The sequence below is a fragment of the Sorex araneus genome, chromosome 5 (assembly GCF_027595985.1).
Source record: "Sorex araneus isolate mSorAra2 chromosome 5, mSorAra2.pri, whole genome shotgun sequence".
Lineage (NCBI taxonomy): Eukaryota > Metazoa > Chordata > Mammalia > Eulipotyphla > Soricidae > Sorex > Sorex araneus.
In genome coordinates this window covers 102,908,400-102,935,501 of record NC_073306.1, presented here as the reverse complement: position 1 = coordinate 102,935,501, position 27,102 = coordinate 102,908,400, and the positions used below count along the sequence as shown (strand labels likewise).

Below are 27,102 nucleotides of genomic sequence, written 5' to 3'. Positions count from 1 at the left end.
GGCTGGAGTGATAGCACAGCAGGTAGGGCATTCGCCTTGCACAAAGCAGACCTGGGTTTGATTCCTCCGCCCCTCTCTGAGAGCCTGGCAAGCTACCAAGAGTATCTTGCCCGCATGGCAAAGCCTGGCAAGCTACCCGTGGCATATCCGATATGCCAAAAACAGTAACAACAAGTCTCACAATGGAGACATTACTGGTGCCGCTCGAGCAAATCGATGAGCAACAGGATGACAGTAACAGTGAGACACGACTCATAACATGCATATCCTTTAGGGAGAAAAACTAATTTAGTCACCTAGCAAAGTCCGTAAGTATTATCTCAATAAAAGCTATGGTCTTCTCTTATTATTTTAAAATTTTAACAGAAATTTAAAATTCTAAAGAAATTTATATTCTTTAGAAAATAAACTGTTCTAGTTAACTTAATGTAAAATTCATAGAGAATCATGGAAAAATCATTCCTTGAGCTGGAGGAAAAAATGGAGGTGTTAAGATACTTTTCTGTCTGCACTTGGCCAATTTGGGTTTAAATCCATGGTACTGCAAATGGTAGCCCCCTGGATGATCCCTGAGCACAGAGCCAAGAGTAAGCCCAGAGCACTGCTGGCTGTGGACCCTAAACTGAAATCAAGCAAATGAAAGCAACAAAATCATTCCTTGGCTCACCTTCATGATGCTGCTGCATGAGAATAGAAAATAATCTTAAAGATCATGTAGTCCATAGTTTCTTAATCTAAGATTTCAAAGACTATAGTATTAAACAATAAATGAAGAATTTTTACAGTAGCTTTATATGTTAATTTTTGTTGAAACATTGTTTAAGGGCCAGAGTAATTGTACAGTCTGGTGCTTGCCTTGCAGATGGCTGACCCGGGTTCATCCCAGGCATCCAATATGCAATGCAAGCGCCTGCCTTACCATCTGTACTATCTCTCCCATCCCAACTTCATTCTCCATTACTATCACCACTGCCTCTAACTGTAGGCGTTCCTTCACAGAAAAATCCTAATCTTAGCTCAGCATAAAGTGTGGTGAAAATCTTGGTAATGAGGCATTATTCATTCAAATTCAAGGGATTTGAGGCTAAAAATCAAATATTTAGTGTACTCCTCAGGAGACGGATTCTGATATGAGCCTGCCAGAGTTCACTTTCTTGTTTAAGCACAATATTCACTCCCAAAAAAACCTGTTTTTCCAGTTGTGTTTCAAAACCATGGGGGGTTGGGGAGGTGGTCCAGAACAATAGTAGAGCAAGGAAGGGCATTTGCCTTGCACATGGCTAGCCCAGCATCCCATATGGTCTCCCAAGCATCACCAGAAATAATTCCTGAGCACAGAGCCAGGAGTAACCCCTAAGCAGCACTGGGTGTGTCCCCAACACAAACAAACCCAAACAAACCAAAAAATCTAAGCAAGCAAACAAAATACCATGTAGAAACTGTGAATCTTCTTGTGGTTTACAGTGTCCACAATTATGGTTACAGATAGGCATGATGGTGAACTAAGCACAGAGCAAGCTCTGATAATCCCATATCTCTGCTATCACTTAGATGGAAAATAATTTTGGCAATAAAAGATTTCTGGACTCTGTCCTAAAGGAACCATCAAAAGGCTGATGCTTTTACATATCAAGATGTTTATTATTGTGTTAATTATACATTATACATAACAGCAACCAAACAAAACCCTGAAGGAAATGATATAAACTTCTAATAGAAAGGGATTATGTAAATTCTGATAAATTAAATTTATGCAATATTAGGCAATCCTTAAAATGGAGTTTATAAGATGTTTATAATAATACAGAAATGTTTATTTTATAGTAACTAAAAGTTTATGATACAATTGCATATAGAAAACGTCCTCGAGTACATCAAAATGCTTTGGAAAAAGTCTGGAAGGAAATAAATGTTGATGAGATTATTAATGATATTTAGGGAAGGCAAAATCAAAGAAGAGATAAACATAACCATTTTAAAGTCAGTCAGACATGATTTGGAATCTTGCCTGACCACCTACTAGTTGTGTTACTTTGGGCTGATGGAACCTTCCTTAGTTTATGGGGTACTGTTCTATGAGTTCCCTTAGGGGGGCAACTCTGTGTAAGCTACACAATGTACAGAAATGACCGAGGTAAAGGTCTGACATATAGTACATACAGAAGAATGGCAATTCTTATTACTATTACCACTATATTTATATTATTCATAGTGGAAATTATTTTATAATGAGAAAAACATTTTGAAAACATATGGCCACATCTTACTATTAATTTTCCTCCTTCAAATATTATACAAATGGGATAATGTACTGGAAACATATGACTAGCTAGAGATTCTATAAATAAAGATTTGCTGCATTTACTACAGCAGTGTGATGTCTTGTCTTTTAGAATGAGGTTATATTCAGTGAGAGCACTGGGATTATTTGTTAGGAAACTAAGCAAGTACCACATAAGTAAACTGGGTAAGTACTACTGTGATTTCATGACTACTAAACTAATATTCAGCAACTGACTCTCTTGATGAGTTCCTTCTGCCCAGTGGATGTACCCAAATGGGCAAATGGTCTCTGTCCTCTTATTTATACTGAGTTGTTTTGAGGATAAGCCATTGAAAACTGGTTGAAAGACCTTTGAAAGTTTGAGAAACACTCTCCCACACAGAGACATTTTTCTCATGAGCTGTGAATGGTGTAACTGAGGGTGGGAAAGAGTTTCCAGGGTTGGAAGTAAAGAAGTGATACTCTCCACTTCTGAGGCTATCTCCTCAGCTCAGATTGATGGCACTGACATCAAGCATGACAACTCAATAATTGTTCCTGTTTTCTCTAGTCCAGACACATTTTGATTTTATTTCTTTTATGAACTTCTTACTGCTTAAGTCTCATCACCTGTGCTTCAGTAAAAACAAATGTCAACCAAGTAATACCAACATCCTCTTTGAAGGTAACATGTGCTGGGGACAAAGGAGGATGAGTGACATGATAATAATACCCGGCACTGTATGCTACCTTTAAAAATCTATTTTGTGTTCTTTAAGACATAATGTTTATGTCTGGATCTATAAGAAAGAAAGTGCAACCCAGTAAAGTATTCTGAACTTATCTTATCCAGGATCTTCCATAAAACTCCCTGAGACAAAAATTATGGTCCTCATCTCTAACTGGCACAGAGCTAGCTGATAGGCTAAAAAGCATGCTTGGGTATAAGTAATCTTTCTAATAATGAACATTATGCTCACCAAACCATCTATCCTTATGTCCTTGGATATAATTAGGGTCTGAACTGGATCTATATTAGGTTCCTTATCTACAGAGCTCATATTTCATGAGAATTTTCCTAAGTCCTATATTCTAATGGCACACCACTATTCCTTGATTCCTATAAAGATTTGAAGACCTGTAGATTACAGTCTGGGAAGGTGAGTGGGCTAACTTCTGGATACAGCTACCATTTGCCTTAACCTACAAATGCCCCTCAGATTCCAGAGAGTTCTTCTATGTTGTACAAACTCTAGAGTTAGTTATGCATAAAAATGAATATTATTCAACCGAAAAAGACCAATGGTGTTGAGCAACTTATGAAGAATATTCCTCTGGGTTTAGAAAAGTGGGTACATATTAAGAAATACATAGTTCTTTTGAGTGAAACTTACTAAATTGAGAATTAAATCAACTAGCAATTGGCTAAAGTTTAAAGATTGAGGTCAAAAAATATTACACTCTGGGATCAGTGGTATTGTACAGGTCTCATTTGTGTGAGGCCTTGGGTTTGATTCCTTAAATATCTCTCTCTCTCTCACACACACACACACTCACACACACACACTCACTCTTTCTTTTTTTTTTTCTTTTTGAGTCACACCTGGTGATGCACAGGGGTTGCTCCTGGCTCTGCACTCAGGAATCACCCCTGGTGGTGCTCAGGGGACCATATAGGATGCTGGGAATCAAACCCGGGTTGGTCACGTGCAAGGCAAATGCCCTACCCATTGTGCTATCGCTCCAGCCCCTCACTAACTCTTTCTTGACTCAAGAAAAAAGACATAAAATTATGATGGTATAAAGACATCTGAAATTTAGCCCAGAATATCTCAACAAAGATTGATACAAAGATGTAAGATCTGATTCTTACCCCCTCAATCCAATGAAAAATGTAATTGAAAAGGTTACAATCCAAGCTGAAGGGAGAACAACTGTGTAACACAGAAAGGATGAGGAACCAAACATCAGATATAATTTTTTCTGAAGCATTTTTTTCAGTCTGAACAAAGCTACAAATGAAGTAGCAATACCACTCTTTTACCCCCCCTACCTCAAAGTTGGTGCATGCCTCCTTTTCTTTCTTATAGGTCCAAAGGAAAGACAATTTAATGACAGACAAGTTGCCTTTCCCTCCAAGAAGCTTCCCCTGGGTCCTAAGCACAATAGTGCCTGTGAGACAAGGACTCAAGAGCATTGAGTTCTCCTAGGAGAAGGTAACATCTTTCAGGAAGACAAAAAGAATTTTTCTCATAGAGACTGAATTATTTCTTTGAAAGTTAAAAATAGCAGAAGAAGCCTACTCTTTCCTTGAGTTCTAAAAAGTCCAAAGTATTTTCTACCTCCTCACCTGAAATAAATTCCTCCTTTTAAAATCCTTCAAGATTCAGCTGAAGGTCTCTTTCCACTAAAAGGCCTCTCCCTGGCATTGGGGTGTTCTTTCATCATATTTTTACCCTGGTGGCATCTACTGTTTTTGACCTCCTCAGAGCAGCCCCCAGCAGAGAGGTGTGCAGTGACAGTCATCTGGCAAAGCTTTTCCATTGATGGAGTTTGGCGAGTGTCCTTGCCTTTGAACAATAACTTGGTCCTAAGTTGCATGCTCTTTACACTCTGTACTGAAGCGCCCACGAGGGTAAACAACTGAGTGAGAGGAGGTACTAACACCTACTTTTATATATGCTCAGTCTGTGTCTCTGCAGTTACACAGATCTATGTCTGCATTATTATATGGTTGCTGATAGATTAAAGACACAACATAGAGGTCTTGAGAGATAGTACAGCGGGTAAGGTGCTTGCCTCGAATGTGGCCAACTCAGGTTCGATCTTGGGCACCAGGCAGAGCCATTAGTAAGCATTAGTGTTCAGGACACTATAGGTAGTTTTGGGTGTTGAGCCTGAGTCCATTGCATGCAAAGCAAACTGGTTTAGTTTTTTTTAGTTTTTTCTGTTGTTAACCCATCTGTTGTCTCTCCAGCCCTCTGTTGTGCCCTGAGCACTGGCAGGAGTGACATCTGTGCATAGAACCAAGAGTGAGACCTGACTAAACACCACCAGGTGTGGCCCGACTCTCCCATCCCTTCAAAAAGAGTATCTCAAATAATATTTTTAATGGACTCTTTCTCTATGTTGTGTTGTTTTATTTGGGGGGTGAGGGTGTAGGCATAACTGATGTACTCAAGGCTTACTCAAGGCCTCTGAATTCAGTGATGATACCTGGCAGACTTGAGGAACCACATGGGGTGCCCAAGATCAATCCTGAGTTGCGAGGCAAGCATGTGAGGCAAGCACCTTACCCACTGTACTATCTTTTAAGACCTCTATGTTGTGTCTTAGCAAAATTATCAATGTCACAAGAATAGAGACCTATATCCAAACAGTGTAAGAAGTTCTGACTTAAGCATAATTGGTGTTAAAGGACAAATGAATAAGCACTCCAGAAGAATGACAACACACTAGTTTTATTCTGTCAAAATCCCACCAGTTATTTAGTCCTCCAAAATGGCAAGTGGAGAACCAAAAAGGCCATTCAGAAAAGAGATTCCTAAGGGGGGAGAATTTCTAGGCAATTACCAATGGGAGCATAAAGTCCAGATGATGGGAGTAAAACACATGTCAGACAGCAATGAGAAGATTTCCTGGGCAGGCAGTGTTGCTCGCTCTTTATGCCAAGAGGTTGACTACTCTCCCTCCTTTGAAGACCCATTAGCAAATCATGGCAAGTGAAATTTAATTTTAAAAAGGGAAATGATTTATGTGCTATAGAAATAAAGAAGTGACAAGATGGAAAGTGTGCATAAATTTCATTTTTTTGAAATTAGGCCTATAATTTTTTCATTAATGAAGGATGCCAAGCTGAGAAAGCTAATGTGTTCTAAGCAGAAAATTATAGAGCGGTACATAAAGAAAGTTCTGTCAACACCACAATCTCATGTCTTAAAAAGAGTCCATGAGGGGGCTGGAGAGATAGCACAGCGGGTAGGGCGTTTGCCTTGCACGCGGCTGACCCGGGTTCAAATCCCAGCATCCCATATGGTCCCCTGAGCACGGCCAGGGGTAATTCCTGAGTGCAGAGCCAGGAGTAACCCCTGTGCATCGCCAGGTGTGACCCAAAAAGCAAAAAAAAAAAAAAAAGAGTCCATGAAAACACAGGGAGTTTTACTATATGTGCTCTTGAATGTCCAAATATTTCCAGGTCTTAAAGGGCTCATCCATTTCTCTGGTGATATGGGAAATCATGGGAAGTTTAAGTAGAACATGATCACTCCGACTATTGTGTTGAACAGCGACCAAAGGACAAGGGCCAAAGCAGTAGATAAACATAGAGGAGAGAAGGATAAACATAGAGGAGATTAGCATTTGAGTTTCTTGATTCTAAGTCTTTCAACATATAAAATATTGAAGATTCTGATTATTCCTTTCCTAAACAAATATAAATCTTTAAAAATAATATAGAATCTACTATACATTTATATCATATTTTTCACATCCTGGTAGGAGGTGTGTTTCCAGTCAGCTTGATCTCAAATCTGAAAGATCTTTCTGAAAATGGCGCATACACTGTGAGGTGGTATGGTAAAATGGTTAAGAACCTGGATGCTGAGCCAGACTTTCTTAGTTCAAATCCTGGTTCTACTACTACTGAGTTGTATTCTGTTGCTGTACTTGAGTGTTCTTATCTACAAAATGGGAAAAGAAATGGTACTGATAGACGGTATATACATGTCTGTTTATTCCTTTTACCAATATTTACTCCTTACCTACTTAGTAACAAGTACTGAGTACCTGGCACATGACTGAACAAGATGACAAGAAGTTCTGTGCTTCTAAAGAACTTACATTGTAGTATAGGTGGGCATGAGAGATAAAGGATATAAACACACAAAAAAAACCAAAATAGAAATTAATCTTGGATAGTGATGAGTTATAGTGAGATAATTATACACTGGATGATGGGATAAAGTGGACTTGTAGAAAATGAAAGGTCAGAAAGGACTTCTCTAGGGAGGAGACATTTGAGCTGAGGCTGAAACGATGAAAATGAGCCAGATACATGATATCTGAGGAAACACATTCCATGCAGAAGGACAAACAAACAAATATTTCTGGAACGACTGAAGGTTGAATGACTTTGTAGTAGCAGAGATATCTCATTATATCCATCAGTCTATACAGGTATAAAGTAAAATTTTAAAACTGTGCTTTGAAGAATCACAGTGAACTTCAACATGGACCTAATGTTCTACTAAATCTTGCGCTAGAGGTACAAGAAGCTTCCATTAACAATAAGTATGTATGCAGTGCTTACTATGTACCATCTAAATGTTTCAGGTCATTGAATCCCTGAATTCTCATCACAACTTTATGAGATATGGTCCACGACCATATCACATTTTTGATTCCTTGCTCCCCATATTAGTTCTTCTCCCTGTGTATAAGCTCTATAAGAGTGGGGATTTTTTCTAACTTGTTCACAACTGTGCATTAAAAGACCAAAGCAGTTCCTGGCGTGTCGCAGGTATAGAATAGATACCGGTGAAATGCGTGAACATGTAAGGCTTTTCTATGTATCACACACTATGCTATGCATCCCCAGAGACTTAACCTACAATCCAAAGAACTTTAATTAATCTAGTTCCCTTGATAGGACAACATAAAGGGATTTAGAAAAAGTATTCATTTATCAAGAGGATTTTAAGCACCAAGAGAATACAGATTTATTTAGAACCTCATTCCACCATCACCCACCCTAGAAAAGTTACCTTTGCCTTTTTTGATTTTTTGTTTTAAATAATTTGGCTTTTTTACTGTAATGCATGAATGTTTCAAATGCTAAATATAAGTTTTATTTTAGATAGGACTATGTTGATATTGCTAGTATAATGAGATACCTTTCTTGCTTTTCTAGATAAAATGGTGAGTGAAACATTAGCCAATATAGACACATTCTTTCTTCTGAGTGAACAAGAGTTATTGTGCTCATGAGTCCAAATAGTTTTTAATAACTTACTGAGTCTGCCCAGCTACAAAAGGAGTTCATAGTTATTTTATATATCCCTTAAAGTTTCAGAAATAGAAGAGAAAATCACTAATCCTGCCCATTCCAAGTATCATCATTCTGTAAATTAATTTTTAGTAGAAACTAAAAATTCAATCATTAATGCCCAAGGCAGATGATATCTGTGTGTGTGTGTGTGTGTGTGTGTGTGTGTGTGTGTGTGTGTGTGCGCGTGTCTCCCAGGAGGTCTACTCTCTTTGTGCATTACTGTCCTTGAAGCCAAGCCCACATGTTAATCATTATATGTACTTGAAAGCACAAATGATATACCTCTACTAGCAGATTTATCTGGATTGTTTTTACTACGTTGCAAGATGAACTTAATATTTCTCTCTGCTTCTGTCTCTGGCAGACATACTCTAGCGGGGTTACCAAGTGAGTCCAGGTTAGGACATTATCTAATGATAAACAGACTCTATAGAAATTTTCCAAGAAAAAAATAGGTCCTTCAAGTGAGACCACCAAAGGTTAAGGTCTTTTGCACAAATAGCAATATACAAAAGTGCAACTCCTTTCCTAGTCAGCTTCAATTAAAGAGAAAGGTCCGCTTTGTTATCATCTGGGAGATCCATGGGCACTGCAGGCAGCAGTGAAAGCCTGAATGTGGACAGGGGCAAGGAATAAAGCCATCTGATCACCGAAATTCACTGTGACCATGAAACCTACTTTGGCAAGGAAAAAAATGTTTACTTACTAATAAATTCCCATGATCCTTAACAAAACAACTGCCTTTCCTTTCATTTCCAGTAAAGCATGTGATGTGTAGAGGGGAAGAGGCAAAGTCCAGCTTGTCGTTTATGCTTCAAGTTTTATGCATCCTGAATTTTCTTTCATAGAGATCTGTGTCCTTTCTTTTGTTTCCCTGCCACCCTTTGCTTATTCTTTGGTCTCTCATGCCATTTCATCCAACCTCCAAGCAAAAACATGGAAAGGATCAGTTCAGTGCAAGTCAGAAAACTTCCTTTAAAACATACTGGAAAAAATTAGAAAACTTCTTTTCCATTAAGGTTAAATGAAAGTCCCAATGCCTTAGGGAAATAGTTCTTTTTATCATTCGAGACCAAGATTGGTTTAGATGACTTAAATTGTCCAAGGCTTAAGATTCTAAAATAAACAGCAAATATTCTTCCTTTGTAAAGACTTTAGTTTTAAAAAGTCAAATGGAGGGCCAGGATGTAGCTCAGTTTTATAATGTCTATCTTGCCTACGTTAGGACCTTGTTCCATGCCTGAACACCATAAAACATATTAAATTGGCAGATGGGAAGGCACTACGCAAAAATAGAAGGGGGACAAGTGATGGAGCTTGTCTAGAGGTGATATAAGTTTGATGGTTGAGACCTGACTGAAAATTGGGCTATCTGTCAAAATTTTAGCACTTATTTTCCTATATGCGTTGTTCTTGCCATTCAACCATTATCCCCCAGCAGAGTATATTTTAAAAATATTGATATAGTCATCTTCCTGAAGTTCAGAGCTCATGGAGTCTACACATGGATCAAAGTACAAGTTTAGTATCTACATCCTTCATTTAACCCCATCTTATTTTTTGTTCCAAACACAAACACACACACACACACACACACCAACAAACTTAGAAACAACATCTTATATCTTTTTGCAGCTTACACAGACACCTGCCAAAGAACTTAGAAACAACTTCTTATACCTCTTTGCAATTCAAAACTGAGGATAAAAACACCATAATCAAGAAGAAAACCCCACAGCAAGACAACAAGCCATAATAAAGAAGAAAATACAAAGGTGTGGAAAGTAGGCTCCCGGAATCCCTACTCTGAGGGCCAGAGGTCACTGAGTTGAGGAAAGCCCAGCAAAGACAGAGACCTAGACCAGACCTCAAAAAGCCAATGCACAGATTCACTTACTCTAGGATATAAATCAGAAACACCAGTCTGAACAGCACTCACAAGACAGAAGACATGTTAAATTTGATACTTATAGCTTTGGTTTGTGAAGTCAAAACAAATAAACCAAAACCACATAAGGAATATATTGGGTTGAAATTGCACATAGGCGTAAGTTGTAACCTTGGTAACCTCTCACTACTAACTTACTGGAAGCAGCACTGGGAAATACCATATTGGAATCCAGTCTAAATGTTCTAGAACGTAAGGAAAAATATCTAAAGAGAATCTTCCCAGCCCTGTATAGAAGCTGAGATTCCTGAGAGTTAAAAAACAGCTATCGATATGTCCATCCTTAAAAAATAACTGACTAGACCCATATTTGTTAGCAAGCAGCCACTTTACTATATAGACAGTCAGTCAGTGCCCTAAAAACCTCCCAAAGTATAGATAGACAGCTGGCAAGAGACTCCTACTGCGTGCTACATTCTCTTACTGGTCCATGACTGCCCTATTCTGCTCCATGCAGTCTTGAGTTTATACTCTATATCTTATACTCTTATATCTGTATCTTATACTCTATAGCTGGAGTTGAGGCTCCAGTGTCCTTCCAGGCTCGCCTTGACATTGGTCACCCAGCTGTCACCCAGGTTTTCATGACCCTGACACCTCAGCCACTGCCACTCACTCACATTCTTGGTCATGCAGTCACTGTTCAGGCAAATGCATTTTCATCCTGGCAGCTGCTGCTCAAATTCATGTGACCTTGCTGGCCTGACAACCACCAGATCTGCTCAATTTCAGTACTGCAACCACTGCCAGACACGTGTTACTTAGATTAAATAGCCACAACTCAGGCCTGGTGGACTGTAGACTTCTAAGCCCCACTCAAGAAATAACATGCATACGGAGGAGAAAGTGGAACTCTCGCAACTAACTTATCAAGATACAGTTTTAGGAAGAATGCCTAATACTACAGAACTATGAAAACTACCTGAAGAAGACTTCAAAGCATCAGGCGTAACAATGATCACTGAAATAAGATCAATGGGAAAGAACTCTAACACAGAGAGAAAGTGTGGGAAAAGTCCAATATAAATCACAGAGCTAAAGAATACAAATTAGTGAAAGTATACAACAGCATAATGAAAGAAGTCAAAGACCAAATCTGTCGGCTCCGATAGAGAAGTGGAAACCATCCAACAGGACCTATAAAAGGAAAAAAAAGAACTCAAATATGAAGAGTACATAAAAGGTTTGTGGAAAAATGTCAAGAAGAGTAATAATCACAAAATAGGAGTTCAAGAAAGAGAGAGATAACACGGAACTAAGCAATCTAGTAGAAACAGAGATCAACAGATGGGACTACATTAAACTAAAAAGCTTCTGCACCGCAAAAGATACAGTGACCAGAATACAAAGACTATCCACAGAATGGGAAAGGATATTTACACAATACCCATCAGATAAGGGGTTGATATCAATGGTATATAAAGCACTGGTTGAACTCTACAAGAAGAAAACTTCCAACCCCATCAGAAAATGGGGCGAAGAAATGAACAGAAACTTTACCAAGGAAGAGATACGAATGGCCAAAAGGCACATGAAAAAGTGCTCTACATCACTAATCATCAGGGAGATGCAGATCAAAACAACCATGAGATACCACCTCACACCACAGAGACTGGCACACATCCAAAAGAACAAAAGCAACCGCTGTTGGAGAAGGTGTGGGGAGAAAGGGATCCTTCTACACTGCTGGTGGGAATGCTGACTGGTTCAGCTCTTTTGGAAAACAATATGGACGATTCTCAAAAAATTAGATATTGAGCTCCCATTTGACCCAGCAATACCACTGCTGGGAATATATCCCAGAGAAGCTAAAACGTATAGTCGAAATGACATCTGCACTTATATGTTCATTGCAGCACTGTTTACAATAGCCAGAATCTGGAAAAAACCCGAGTGCCCTAGAACAGATGACTGGTTGAAGAAACTTTGGTACATCTATACAATGGAATACTATGCAGCTGTTAGAAAAAAGGAGGTCATGAAATTTGCGTATAAGTGGATCGGCATGGAAAGTATCATGCTCAGTGAAATGAGTCAGAAAGAGAAAGACAGACATAGAAAGATTGCACTCATCTGTGGAATATAGAATAACAGAGTAGGAGACTAACACCCAAGAATAAAAGAATAGTAGAAATAAGTACCAGGAGGTTGACTCCATGGCTTGGAAGCTGGCCTCACATTCTGGGGAGAGGGCAACTCAGAGAAGGGATCACCAAGTATAATGAGGTCGGAGGCCATGCGGGGGAAGTGTGATGCGGGCTGAATGTGGTCTAGAGACTGAACACAGTGGCCACTCAACACCTCTATTGCGAACCACAACACCTAATGAGAGAGAGACAACAAAAGGAAATGCCCTGCCACAGTGGCAGGGTGGGGTGGGGGGAGATGGGATTGGGGAGGGTAGGATGGATGTTGGGTATACCGGTGGTGGAGAATGGGCAATGGCGAAGGGATGGGTTCTCAAACTTTGTATGGGGGTAACATGAGCACAAAAATGTATAAATCTGTAACTGTACCCTCATGGTGATTCACTAATTAAAAATAAATAAATTTAAAAAAAAGAAATGCAAACACAGAAGTTCATAAGTTTGTAACTGTACATCACAGTGATTCACTAATAAAAAATTAAAAAAAAGAATACATCTTAGAATACATTCTTATGATACATCTCAGAAACTTAAGGTAAAAATAAAACTCAAAAACCATGTTACAAAACAAAGAAATAAAGAATGTGTGTAAATTAAAAAAAAAAGAAAGAGAGAGAAAAGCATAAATCTTATATGAAGAAATAATAACTGAGTACTCTCCCAAACTATTGAGAAAACAGACAGAACTAGGAAGTTCAAAATGTTCCAGTCCAAATTAACCCAAGCAGACACACACCAAGGCACATTATAATTTAAATGATAAAAGTCAGAGATAAAAAGTTATAAAAGTAGTAAGAAAAAAAAGTCACATATAAGGGAACCCCATATAACACTCATGTATTTCTCAATAGAAATTCTACAGGCCAGAAAGATTAATATAACAAATTCCAAGTGTGAATTGATAAAGAACTTCAAGAATACTTTATTTAGACAACTAGGTTACCACTCAAACTTTAAAGAGGTGATAAAGAGCTTTCAGGTAAACAATTAAAATAATTCATCTTCACTAAACCAGTCTTGTAAGGAATGTTAAAGACGCTTTTATAAAACCAAAAGAAACCTGACTTGAAATCATCAAGATACCTGAAGAACATAAAATGTGGGACAGAAGGAAAATGAAAATGAGAACTCTTGCAATGAACGTGAGACTTGTTGTCAACTTAACACAACTTATAAACTTAGAACCCTGGATGACAACTTCATATTAGCTTCAAAACAAAACACTTAGAAGAAACAAGAAAAGAAAAATTGTCTTATACCACATAGTTAGAAAATCAAAGAGCCCAGAGAAATGCTGGAATAGCCTAGGCCTTATCAATACCATATATGCCACCTATTTAAAAATAAAAAAATCAAATAAAAAGAAATTAGAAGAGGTAAACAGATAAACCACCACATAAAAGGAAGTTATCAAAACAAGGAAAGTGAATGAAAAAATAACAGACATAAAGTGTAATAACATACGTAATTAATTTTGTTAACTAAAGCATAACACATGACATTAACTTTTGCTGTTTTGCTTCTTTTTGTCTTTGGATCATACCAAGTGATTTTTGAGGGCTACTCTATCACAGTGCTCAGGAGTCACTCCCTGCTGCACTGCTGTGAGACCATGCAGTGTTAAGGACTGAATCCAGGGCAGCTGCATGCAAAACATACACTAGAGTTCTTTGAGCCATCTCCCCAGCTTGATTTGTTTGTCTTTTTGTTAGTTATTAGTAAATGCGCTCCCAACAGTGCTCAGGGAAACTCTAGAGGTTAGTTTTAGTGATCTTCAACCTGACTAGTATGCCTGACATGTAGGTGGCATGGCCCATTGTAATGGAATTTAGGGCCAGCAGTTCTCGCAGGCTACGAGTGTTCTGTTTGTCAGTGCTGGGGTAGAGGTGCATGTGCTTTGGGGTATTGGGACTCATAAAGCTAGGATATACTCTACTACTTGAGTTATCTCTTTGGCCTGGCAAATTTTTTCGTCAGTAATTTTACTAAATGTGAATAGCTCAAGATCTCTAAGAGTTTCCAGGAAACCTATTGAAAATTTGGTAAATAGGCTCCAATTGAAAGTTAGAAACACTTATACAGGCAAATAGTAGTCTAAGAGGGAGGCAGCCATGCTTGTATCAGATAAAAATAAAATTCAAACTGAAAACAGTAAAAAATTGAGAGATGGATATACTACAGTGATTAAGGAATCAGTTCATTAAGAAGATACAACTCCTAAAAGTATGTATTTCAAGGGAACATTATAATATATATAACAAATTTTGACAAGCCTGAATAGATTCATCAGCAATAACACAATAGTTGGAGACCAATACCTAACTTTCACCTATGAACATATCAACCAGACAGAAAATCAACAAGACATTAAATTAGGAGTTGGAACAGATGGGCTTAATAGACAGTTACAGGACTCTCCATCCCTGAAAAGTTGAAGTACATGAGGACTATTTCCTATCATCCTCAAGTGTTCCAAAGAAAATAAAGAGATAGAAAATTTCTCTAAATTCATTTTATAAGATCAGTGTTACCCTGGTGCCAAAAGAGAAGAATCTCACAGAAAAAGTTATAGCCAAACAATCCCTGATAAATATAGATATAAAAATCCTCAGCAAAATCTTAGCAAATCAAAGTCAACAGTACATAAAAGAATCATATATCATGTCCAACAAGCATTTATTCTAGGGATACAAAAATCCAAGCATTTGTTCTAGGAACGCAAACATATAAAATATATTAATGCAATATGCCATATCAACTAAAGAAGAGATAAAGTCATATTATCCTATTGATAGATGCAGAGAAAACATTTGATAAGATTCAATATCCACTGATGATAAGATTTATCAACAAAGTAGGGATAGAAGAAACTTATTTAAACATGACAGAGCTTATGCATGAAAATTTCACATCTTACATCATACTCAATGGTGGAAACCTGAAGCCTTTCCCTCTAAGATCAGAAATAAGAATTCCACAGTCAGAATGATTATTTAATATATGGCACTGTGGCACTGACATCCTGTTGTTCATTGGTTTGCTCAAGTGGGCACCAATAACATTTCCATTGTGAGACTTGTTACTGTTTTTGGCATATTGAATATGCCATAGGTAGCTTGCCAGGCTCTGTCGTGCGGGCGGGATACTCTCCGTAGCTTGCTGTGCTCTCCGAGAGGGATGAAGGAATCGAACCTGGGTTGGCCACGTACAAGGCAAATGCCCTACCCGCTGTGCTATCACTCCAATCTGGAGCGATTATTTAATATGGCACTGAAAATTCTAGCCAGAGCAGTTAGGCAAGGAAAAGGAAAGGAATCGAAATGGGAAAATAAGTAAAATTATCAAAACTGCAGATGACATGACAACATAAATTAAAATGGTAAGCTACAAAATCAATATACAAAATCTATTTCATTTTTATAAATATGCAGGCATTAATATGGGAGAGAAAAAGTCCATTTGTAATCATGAAAAGCAGTTAGAAGCCTTGAAAAAAATTGACTACATGGGAATAAAGTAGTGTAAGACTCATACATCAAAACACTAGTAAAATAAATAAATGATGAAAAGATTCAAGGAAATACTCCATGTTTATGAATTGGGAGAAATAATATTGCTAAATTGCCATTTTACCCGAAGAAATATATATATTCAATGCAGTTCCCCCCCAAAATTCCAATGACGTTCTTAAGCAAATAGAACAAATGTCAGCTAAAGTCACATGAAACCATCTAAAAATTCAAAAACTACCCCCCAAAAAAACATATAGAAATAACATTTGCTAACTTCAAATTACATTACAAAGTTGTAGTAATTATATCAGAGCAATAAAAAAATAAAATATATGTTGATTAATCTTATAGAATTCAGATACCCAAACTAAATCTATGTATACATAAGGTTATGAAAGAAGTCAATAACACAAGATGGGAAATAGTCTCTTCATTGAATCTTATTGGCAAAAATGGGGAGACTAAAAACCAATGGAGAGCACTATGCAAAAGAATGAAACTGGATCACTCTACCACTATGCATAAAAGTTATCTCAAAAAAGTTAAGTCAAAATAAATTAAAGATACAGATTTTAAATCTGAAGCCATTAAATACACACTAAAATTGAGAAAATAGCTTCTGAAATTGGACTTTGTGATTTCATTTCTTTGGGAATTTGACTTCAATGGCAAAAGAAAAATAAACAAAGTGGAAGAAATAAAATTACACCAAACTAAAATGTTTGAGCACATGGAAAATACCATTATTAAAAGATGTTCCGTTAAGTGCACATCATAAATTCTACAAGGGCTAATATCAAAGATATATATGGTAAGGTATAAAGGTATAAATGTGTGCATATTTACATAGCCTCATTAAAAACCAACTACAAAGGGCTGGAGCGATAGCACAGCGGGTAGGGCGTTTGCCTTGCATGCGGCCGACCCGGGTTCGAATCCCAGCATCCCATATGGTCCCCTGAGCACAGCCAGGGGTAATTCCTGAGTGTAGAGCCAGGAGTAACCCCTGAGCACCGCCAGGTGTGACCCAAAAAGCAAAAAACAAAACAAAACAAAACAAAAAAACAAAAAAAAAACCAACTACAAGAAAATGAACAATTCCATGAGAAGAAAAGGTTGGTGGGGAAGAGCTAAACTAGTTCTTCTTTAAATTTCATCAAAAAAGACATTCACATGGCCAACAGGGACATGAAAAATGTACCATATCACTTATTGTAAGGAAAGTGGAAATCAAGACTCAAAAACCTCAAAAAATAAAAATGAGATATCACCTCATACCTGTGAGAACAGCTTATATCGAAAAGAACAGAAACAACAAGCATTGTTAAGAGTACAGTGCAAAAAATAACTTTTGTATAATCCAGGTGGAAATGTAAACTGCCGCAAAATCTATGGGAAAAAGGACAAAGATGTAAACTCAAAATATTAAAAACAGAGCTATCATATGGTCCAGCAATTTCTCTCCTAGGTTTCTCTTTGAAAAACACAAAATCATTGATCCAAAAATGTATGTGCACTCATGTGCATTATAGCTCTATCTATAATTGTCAAGCTATAGAAACATCCTAAGCACCCAACAACAGTTGAGTGCATCAAGATGTGGTGTATAGATACAATGAGATAACAATCGGCCATAAAAAATAGATAAAATCTTGCCATATGTGACAACATGCGTGAAAGTAGAGGGGGTCATGATAAATAAAATACATCACAAATCAAAAGACAAATACCAAAGGATTTCACTCATGTGAGATATAAAGAAACAAGGCAAAGGAACAAAAAAATATCCCCCCAAAAATGAATTCTTCAATTCTGATCTCATAAGTGAGATTACTCAAGGTAAAAAGACAAGGGGCTTAAACGGTAAAGAGGGGTTTAATACAATGTAGTGAAAGGACACTGCTACTGTAGTGGGGGATCAGTATAATAACAGCACACATTTCAGGTGTGAAACTTTACCCTTAAAATATATAATCTTGCAAACAAATGGCACTTCAATAAAAATACATTTAAATTTAAAATTCAGACAAATACACCATGTTCTCTATTACTTTTAATCAATCATATCTTAATATATTTTTGCATCAGTTACCTTTAAGGACTGATTTTTATCCTTTAAATGTTAGATGTAATATTAGATTCATATTACATCTCTCAGATTGAAGCCAGTACCTTAATCTTATTCATTTATCTACTGTATAGTACTTGTCTTTGTTTGGATTTAGCTGTCAACACTTCGCACATATGAAATCAATCTGTGTGATATTAGTATAAACATAATGCATTACAAGGTGGTGGACATTTTATTGTTCCAACAGAAAAAAAAAGACAAAATGTTTGCATGTGTATGTCTTCTCTAGAATATAGAAAATAACACAATGTAAATGACAGTATGAATACTGCAAAAGCAATCAAATTTTAAAAAGAAGTAAGAGTGAGGAGGCTGTCAGAAAATTTCTTATATTAAGAATTTCTAACAGGACAGTAGGGGGTAAAAATTACGCATAAAGATTTTTATGAAAAATATTCTTTGTAATGTCACTTCCTCTTATTGTTATTATAATTTCATTTCCTAGATGCATATGCAATACAACCAGTTTTATAATGCTTTAATGGAGAGTCCATTGATTTAGTCTTAAAAATAGTCAATTTTCTTATGCTAGAATAGGAGCACATTGCTTTTAAGAGCACTGTAACAAACAAGATGGAGGGATGCTGGCAGAATGTCAAGGCTGAAGCTTTTCAATCACCTACCATTAATATGATTCAATTTATGCTTATGTCATAGGTTTAGACATAGCATAGCGCCGTAAGCAAGGAAGGAACTTGAATAAAATACAGTGAAGAAAGCAGATGGTATGCTATCAAAACCCTTCAAGCCTAAAATAACCTTTCCCAAGTAAGTGAGATAGTTAATTAAAACCAGGATATATTTACTCTATTCTGAATATCTCAATGTAAATAAAAATCAAAATGAAAGTACTGTAATGTTGGACTAAATGATAAAATTTGATTTATTCTATTTTTAATAGTTTCTAATCAAACTTTTTATTAAACAGTTCATAAAATTCTATAGGGGATGTATTTACTGGGCCTCATTGCAAATTTAAAAGCCGTATATTTGTATGATTCAGTTAAACATGTTATTCAGTGGATGAGATTACAACAATAGGGTGAGGTAAGTCTGGACAAATGGACACGGTGTCACAGAACAAAATCTATTTTCAGAGATGAAAAGCTGCAAAAAAAATGTGAGAACCTACCTACCCTGGAAGAAAAGACAGGAGCCCTTCCAAACCACTGACTTGGATTTGTCACAGTTCTGGATGGTGACCACAGATGCCCACATGGCATTCAAATCCTAATAGTGAAGAGGGTATCCTGGCATTTATACACCCTACACAGAAGGCAAAGCTTGCTGAGGGTGGTGATTAAGAGCAAACAACCTCGGAGAGTTCAATAGTTGAGCCAGGTAGTACTGTAGCACTGTCATTCCGGTGTTCACTGATTTGCTCGAGCGGGCACCAGTAATGTCTCCATTGTGAGACTTGCTGTTACTGTTTTTGGCATATCGAATACGCCAGGGGTAGCTTGCCAGGCTCTGCCATGGGGGCTTTCTGGGTTCTCCAAAAGGGACCGAGGAACTCAGTTGGCTGCGTGCAAGGCAAACACCCTACCCGCTGTGCTGACGCTTCAGTCAGGTAAGGGCATAAATAGCCAGAACATTAACTTCATTCTTTAATTTTTTAGAACATGAATTTTAAGTCCTCTAGATATTTCCAAGAATTTTCTGATAACCCCTCCTTTTAAAGTGAGACCCAGTCTTGCCTTTGTCATAAAGTGTTCCTTGACCCCAAAGCCTCCCTCCTGATGATTGGCATCTCCAGCGCAGGCATCCGTCCCACCCACTTGCCCAAGTTTCCTCCCTAGACCGTGGCCAAATTCCTACCGCAATTACTTTCTGAAGCATTCACAAAATACTTAATCATTGACTTTCTTGAAACATTATTTAACTTTTCAGGTACGTTAATACTGTCTTTCTCAATTAGATTTTAAGTCCTAAAAGCAAGCAAGGACCGTGGTCTATTTACTTTTGATTTTTTTCCCACCCCCCAGTTCACAATCCCATTAAATGGAAGAAAGCAAAAAATAAATTATTTAATAATGTAAACATTATTTAATCATAAGAAAGCAGACACTGTCCTTTTGAGAGGGCCCTTGAAGGTATTTCACAGCAATTTATGAATTTTGTGTGTCAAAGGTGTAGCTGCTAAATGCTATAAACTGTTTGCCATCAGCTCTACCATTCACCCACCTGGTGATATGGCTAATAAAATTTGATTTTTACAGCCTAGGCATACTGTTACCTAAATTACATTTGACCAATTACTGAAGTCACCAAACGCGTGGTACAGAATATATACTGTGTAGAAAAGTCATCTGTGGGCCCCCCTGGCACTCCCAGTAATCTGACAGAAGTGTTTCAGTCATCTGGCAGTGTTTAATATTAGGAACATTTGTTTAATGCTAGTCACTAATTAAATTTATGTTCTTCCACCAACTGTTAGTTGGTTGGAGAAACCCAATCCCACATTTTAACAAACCCTTTAGCCCATGTTGATTTCAAATATAACCAGTTGAAGTTTTAAAAGGGTGTTCTCTGGAAATTTAGATGTGTGACTGAAGTGGAAGGTGGGGGAGGGATGTTGACAAAGGTCTACAAATCAAGTCAAAGTAAGCTTTTCTGGTTCACTTATTAAAATGAAATACCATAGGAAATGCAAAATATGTGAAACATAAACAACTAAAATATTAAATATTCCAGTTCTCAGATGAGCTGTTTGGAGGCTCTTTACAGATACCTTTAGTCTAAAAGCTTCCACTTTTAGAGGCTAGAGAAGAAAAACAGCATTAAAATTAGCTATACAGAATAAAGTTTGGGAAAACATTCAAAAGTCAGATGTTTATGTTTGTGAGAACATTTAAAACTAATTTAGTAACTCTTAACAACCATTGTGATCACTGTTAAATTGGAACTTTTTTCTATTACCAATTCTAGATGCAACAGCTTTGAAACTCAGTGACTAATACTCTCAAATTAGCCTAAAAGGTTAAAACATTTTTTTTCATTATATCACATTGAGAAATTCTAATTTTGAATACTTTTAAATGGGGAAAGGCATTCTTCCAGTTTTATTCTGTGTCAGGAATTCAGAGATCTCTTGAGTGGCAAGCAGGACAGATGATTTGGGAACAGGAAAACAAAGGTCAAGACAGGAGTAGTAAAAAGGGAAGATTTTAACAGATTGCAAGTGCTAATCTGAAAAAAGAGGGTATTTGTAAACATACATTGGATAAAGGACTGAAGTGATAGCACATCGGGTAGGGCGTTTGCCTTCCATGTAGCTGACTTGGGTTCGATTCCTCTGTCCCTTTCAGAGAGCCTGGCAAGCTACCGAGAGTATCTCACCCACATGGCAGAGCCTGGCAAAATACCTGTGTCATATTTGATATGCCAAAAACAGTAATGACAATTCTCACAATGGAGACGTTACTGGTGCCCGCTTGAGCAAATCGATGAACAATGGGACAACAGAGCTACAGTGCTACATTGGATATATCATATGCATGAATAAATGAGCTATGTGACTATTAAAAGCATGATAATGGCCCAGAGCTTGACTTGTGTGTGACTGACACAGGTTCCATCCTTAGCATCCCATATAGTCCCCAGCCTATGCCCTATGGCAGGAGTGATCCTTGAGTAGAGCCAGGCGTAAGCCCTGCACACCGTCTGGTATGGTCACAAATGCCACCCATCCCCAAATAAGAAAAATATAACCGCAAGGATTGGGAAAATGGCTCAAGGGACTTTAGCATGTGCTCTGGATGGGGAGTTTTGTGTTTTATCCCTAGCACCACATGGTTCCAAACACCACTGGACATGGTCCCAAAACAAGACAAATACATCATGACAATAAATTCTTCTTGAAAGGAGGAAAATTGGACTCATTTCAGACACTATGTACACTATAAATACCATAGTTGACAATCACTCAATGTACCAGAGTTGAATTCGGTATTCTAAGAGCAATTGAAAAAGTTAAGAAAAAAGAAACAATAGTAATGTCAAATGAACTTAGGTCCCTTTCCTAGCTATTTTTCCTCCTTCCTTGGTCATCATAGCCCTTCCCTCATCCTAACCCTTCCTCTCACCAGACATCTACTCAATTAAAAAATCTACCCAGCAGCAACTATAGGGCTGTTGGGATCATGACTGAAATAACCAGACTGGAGAGACCACAGTGAACTATCAAAACCATACCCCAGGAAGAAATTATTAAACAGAACATTCTGAATTGACATTATGTAGAAGTAAGGATCCTCAGGAAAACCTTAATCATTGAACAAGAGTCTTCCAACACAACAGGACCCCCATGCTATTTCCTGGAAATGGGTCTTAATATCGTCACACCATCCTCAGGAGTGATTTGCAAGGCTATCATCATGCTGGTTCCTCTATAGTGGGAATCCCCAGACAAGGTGTAAAGTAAGGTGTTGAGGGTCATGACTCTGTAAGTACAGCGAAATCTAGGGGGGCATGTGTAGTTTGATTAAATACCCACCAGATATTCTGATATTCTGATATACCTGTCTAACCTGTTGAGAATAACCAACTTTACTGATTCTTCTTCACATAATATCTAGTTTCTTAAATTGTGCAGTAAACAGTGAGGGCACGAAAGAATTTTTAACTGGACTTAAAATGGATTTATGATTATTAGTAATGATTTATCAGTAAATGATTATCATTATAATGATATAATATATAATATGATATGATATAATGATATAATAATTATCATTATCAGTAAATGATTTTAATATTTATTTTATATACCTATGTATCTGAGATCACACTGGTGATATGGCACATATCACAAAGAACTGAAACGGCCAGTGTTGGTATGTCCATGGGGAAAAGAGGCTCTCATTCACTGCTGGCAGAAACATTGACTAGTGTAACCTTTTAGGAAATCAATAAAGACATTCTTAAAAATACTAGGACTTGAACTTTGCATATGACCCAGCAAATATATTTCTGGGCAAATATACTCAAAGGGCCCCAAAATGCTATTCATAAAAGACCTATGTTCTCCTATGTTCATCATAGCACTGTTGAAAAATTGCCAAAATTTGGAAATATTTCAAGTGCCCAAGAAGAGAGGGATGGGTAAAGAAATCATGGTATATATACATAGAGGAATACTACTCTGCTTTTAAAAAAGAATAAAATCATGCAAGTTGCTGTTACAAGGATGAAGCAAGAGAATATTGTGCATTGTGCAGAGTTAGTGAGTGAGAGACAGACACAGAATGATCTCTCTCATATAAGATATAAAGAAATAAAGTAGAGGTATAACATAGGCTGGAGCGATAGTACAGTGGGTAGGGCATTTGCCTTGCACACGACTGATCCAGGTTCAATTCCCAGCATCCCATATGGTCCCACGAGTACCACCAGGATTAATTCCTGAGTGCAGAACCAGGAGTAACCCCTGAAAATCACCTGGTGTGACCCCAAAAGAAAAAAAGTGAAAAAAATCAAAAGTAGAGGTATAACAAATGCCCAGATGCAACAGAAAACATTTGTCTGTTGTGGGAAGCACACCACAGGCAGAGTGGAGGGGGGAGTTAGGACTGGGGCTGGGGGTCACTGGGACAATGGTGAAGGGAGGTGAATGCTCTGGGGAAGGGAGTAATTCTGTATTTTGTTATGCATGAAACCCTATTATTGACTATAAACCATGGTGTCTAAAAATGAATAAACTAAAGCAATTACACATCCTTCTTCAGTGGTCAAAGGCATCTCAAATACATGAGTCTATGTATTTAAAAAAATTCAAGGGCATATCGATAGAGATCAAAGCTTCCCAAACTTATTTGGCCTCCAGCCCCCTTTTTAGAGGAAAAATAGACACCTAGGGTCTCTTTGAAGATCAAACTTCTTTAAGCAAACAAAAAAACAAAAAAATCACACCTAACCGCACCTGAAGTTACTACCACTGCTCTGGATTATTCCGGCACCCCTTGCCCTAGAAAGGAGGGCCAATATCACTCACTTTGGGAAACAATCCTCTATTTACCTTATGATTTTACCAAGGCGGTGATAATTGATACATTAGTACTTGCATTAGCGCTAAAAAGGAAGTGATTGGTTAAATGAAAAAAAAGTACCTAAAGAGCCAAGACTTTGGCTAACATGAAAATTTTCAGGACTAAAGTCCAATTGCAAAGTCAACCAAGCAACATCAGACTCTATATTGAATACAACATTCTAAATCACAATCTTTTGCCATGGTAAATGAATGGTACCAAGGAACCAATGACATCTTTTGCCATAGCAGTTTGGGAGATGAGATCAAAGTGGGGTAGCATACTTGGGGTATGTATAAGTTCTGTACTCCATCATTACTCTTCACAAGAACGAGAAAAATATTACACGCAGGCACAAGTTTCATGTAAGAAAATAAAAAAGACTCACCGAACTCATCGCATATGCTCTCATTTTCAATGAGAGTCGGGTGGTCAAAGGTGTCTCGACAGTATAGGATCTGAGGGTTCTTGCTGACAACGGCAATGCCCCCCAGGGCCAAAGCAAACTGGTCTGTTAGGATGGAAGAGGGCTTGTCCTGGATGCGTTTCAGCATTGAGCGGTACCGGCAGTACTGAGGGTAGCTGAGAACTATCACATTCATTTCTTCTTCATCCTCCCCTAAACAAAAGAGAAAGACTTTCATTACCTTCATATCCTCAACAAAGAACCGTCTGTCACAGCCATGGCATTGTTTCAATGACTGCATCATATTTTGTTCTCTAAAAATTAGCAAGAACTTTTCCATCAGTTTCATCTTCAATACAGTCTAGTTAGCGCCAGCCTCCTCCCACCTTACCAATCCAGCCCCACATAAAACTCACAGGCCACCTGAAGGATAAAAAGGGGTTAAAAAACAGAGTGGGATGACCAGAGAGTCAGATTGGATTACAGCAAGAAATAAAACAAACAAACAAAAAACCCACCTGTTTTTGAGAGAATCTGACAGTGTTTTGACCATTACAATTAAACCCTATTCAACAAACACAGATTCAACAGAACTGAAAACATGAGACCTAAATGGCAAGAACTGGAACTGTGTCATGTTGATGTCAAACTGATCCCGGGGGCGGAGTGGGGGGAGAGGGTAGAGTGGGGGTTGGGTTAGGGAGGGAATCTGGGAACACTGGTGGTGGGAAGTTGACACAGGTGGTAGGATTAGTGTTGAATTATTGTATGCCTAAAACACAACTATCAGTAACTTTGCAAATTATGGTTCTTCAATAAAATCTTTTTAAGTTGCGAATCAGAATTTTTCTGCATTTTTTTTAACAAATACATATTTCTATAATCTGCTATTGCTCTTCCCCTTTTCTATTCTATAAACCTTCAAGACCTGAAGCCTCTGCAGGGTTATTGCTGCCTCAGAAAGATATTCACATGTCTAAATAGCATAATTCCTTACTGGTCATTAGTTCTATCCAATAAATATTTTGTGTTCTCTTGATGATCTATGGAAAGAGGATGTTTCCCAGCCCATACGAGTCATTGCCACATCAATTGTTCTGACCAATGAACTCAGACAGAAGAAGGTAGTTTCTTTAAGAGCTAGTAGACAACTGGTTTCATGTTCTCCTTTCCTTTGCTGGGTCGGGCTGTAATACCCCAAGCTGTCTTCTCTGTCAGTTAGGCCTTTGTGTGGGAATAACACAAAGCACATGCCTAGGTACCTAAAGCTGGTATATTCACATAAGCATAAAATAAACCACTGTTAAACTGAGACTCTGATACAGGCTCTGTTTGCGCAGCAAGTTGTAATTCATCCCATCAGTAACATCTACTTTTTTCATCCTCCGACCCCAATCCATACCCCCTATCTTCTAGTGTTCTTCAAATCCATCTGGCAACTTGGCACGTTTCAGAAAAGCGTGCTGAGAGGACACCCCAAGCATCCTTGTGAGAGAGTTCCATTAACCAGTGAAACTTAGGAGAACAGCTCAGCAACTTTATTGAAGCTCCCTTTCACAGGAATCTTAACGCTAATTTACACCTCTCCACATTAAGTGTTCATTGAAAAAATTCCAGATTTTGCACAGATGCTGCCTTACTTCATCTCAAGCCTGAGAAATGGCCCACAGCACACCCTACCTTCCACATTTGGTTGCCTGCCACCTGTACAACCTCAGGCTGCATTGAGGCTCCATGACCCAGTTTGCCATCATTCTCTATAATCACACAATGAGAGTGGTGTGGGCAATTGCCAAGTAAGTCACTTTCTTATCCAAAGGAAAAACTCTCAGTATTTCAAATCTTTTACCTGGCTGCAGGGAATTACACCAAACAGTTGTTAAAGATACTAACATTATCGTGGCCATCTGGTAACCAGTGGGAGATGAATGAGTAAGGACAGAACATAATGATAGAACATAACCAGTACCAAAGGAAGGTGTGTGTATGTGACCTTTTAAGAAAGGAAACCAATACCCAGATGCATTTCTAATTATGTTCACTTAGTTCCTCAGACTGGAGGTATCTCTTAGAATGGAGATGTTTAACTATTTGCAATATGATATTTTTTAACACTTGACACATTCCTAGCCTCTTGCCTGGTTTGTGTACAGCCACTTTATCAATAGGCATACTTAATTAAAAGGCAATATGTTTACACTTGACAGCAAGCTCCTAGATAAAAAGCACTTTTGAAACTTGCCCCAAGACAGACCAATCTGAAATTTCTGTAGTAGACCAAATCACAATTACCATTTTGGGGTTGGATTTATTCTTTCTATAAGGCAAAAAAGCACAAAATAATTAATGGAAATATTTACCCAAAATTAACAGAACTGTAAAATATCAGTTTTGAAGAAGCATCCACCAATGTGTCAATGATATTGTACTCTATGTGTCCAGTATGATCGAGTTTTACACAAAAATCATTCAGAATGAAAAATAGAGGGGTCTAACTATGAATCTTTCTAGGACTTATTTCAGTTTGTTCAACACTTGACAATATTTGCTGTACATAGTAAATACTAAGCAAATACTTGTTGATCCAAAATTCTGCTTTGATTGTGATATTGGCTTTCTGTGA

General features: G+C 37.7%; 1 protein-coding gene across 3 annotated transcripts in view; it reads right to left on the bottom strand.

The window, feature by feature from the left end:
• The window catches only part of ARID5B (AT-rich interaction domain 5B), a 198,725-nt gene that overhangs the window by 82,253 nt on the left and 89,370 nt on the right, over window positions 1–27,102 (bottom strand). For all 3 annotated transcript variants that reach the window (XM_004616517.2, XM_055139448.1, XM_055139449.1), the window contains one exon: window positions 24,462–24,692. In XM_004616517.2, the coding sequence (XP_004616574.2) occupies window positions 24,462–24,692 (231 nt within the window). The remainder of the gene's footprint in view (window positions 1–24,461; window positions 24,693–27,102) is intronic.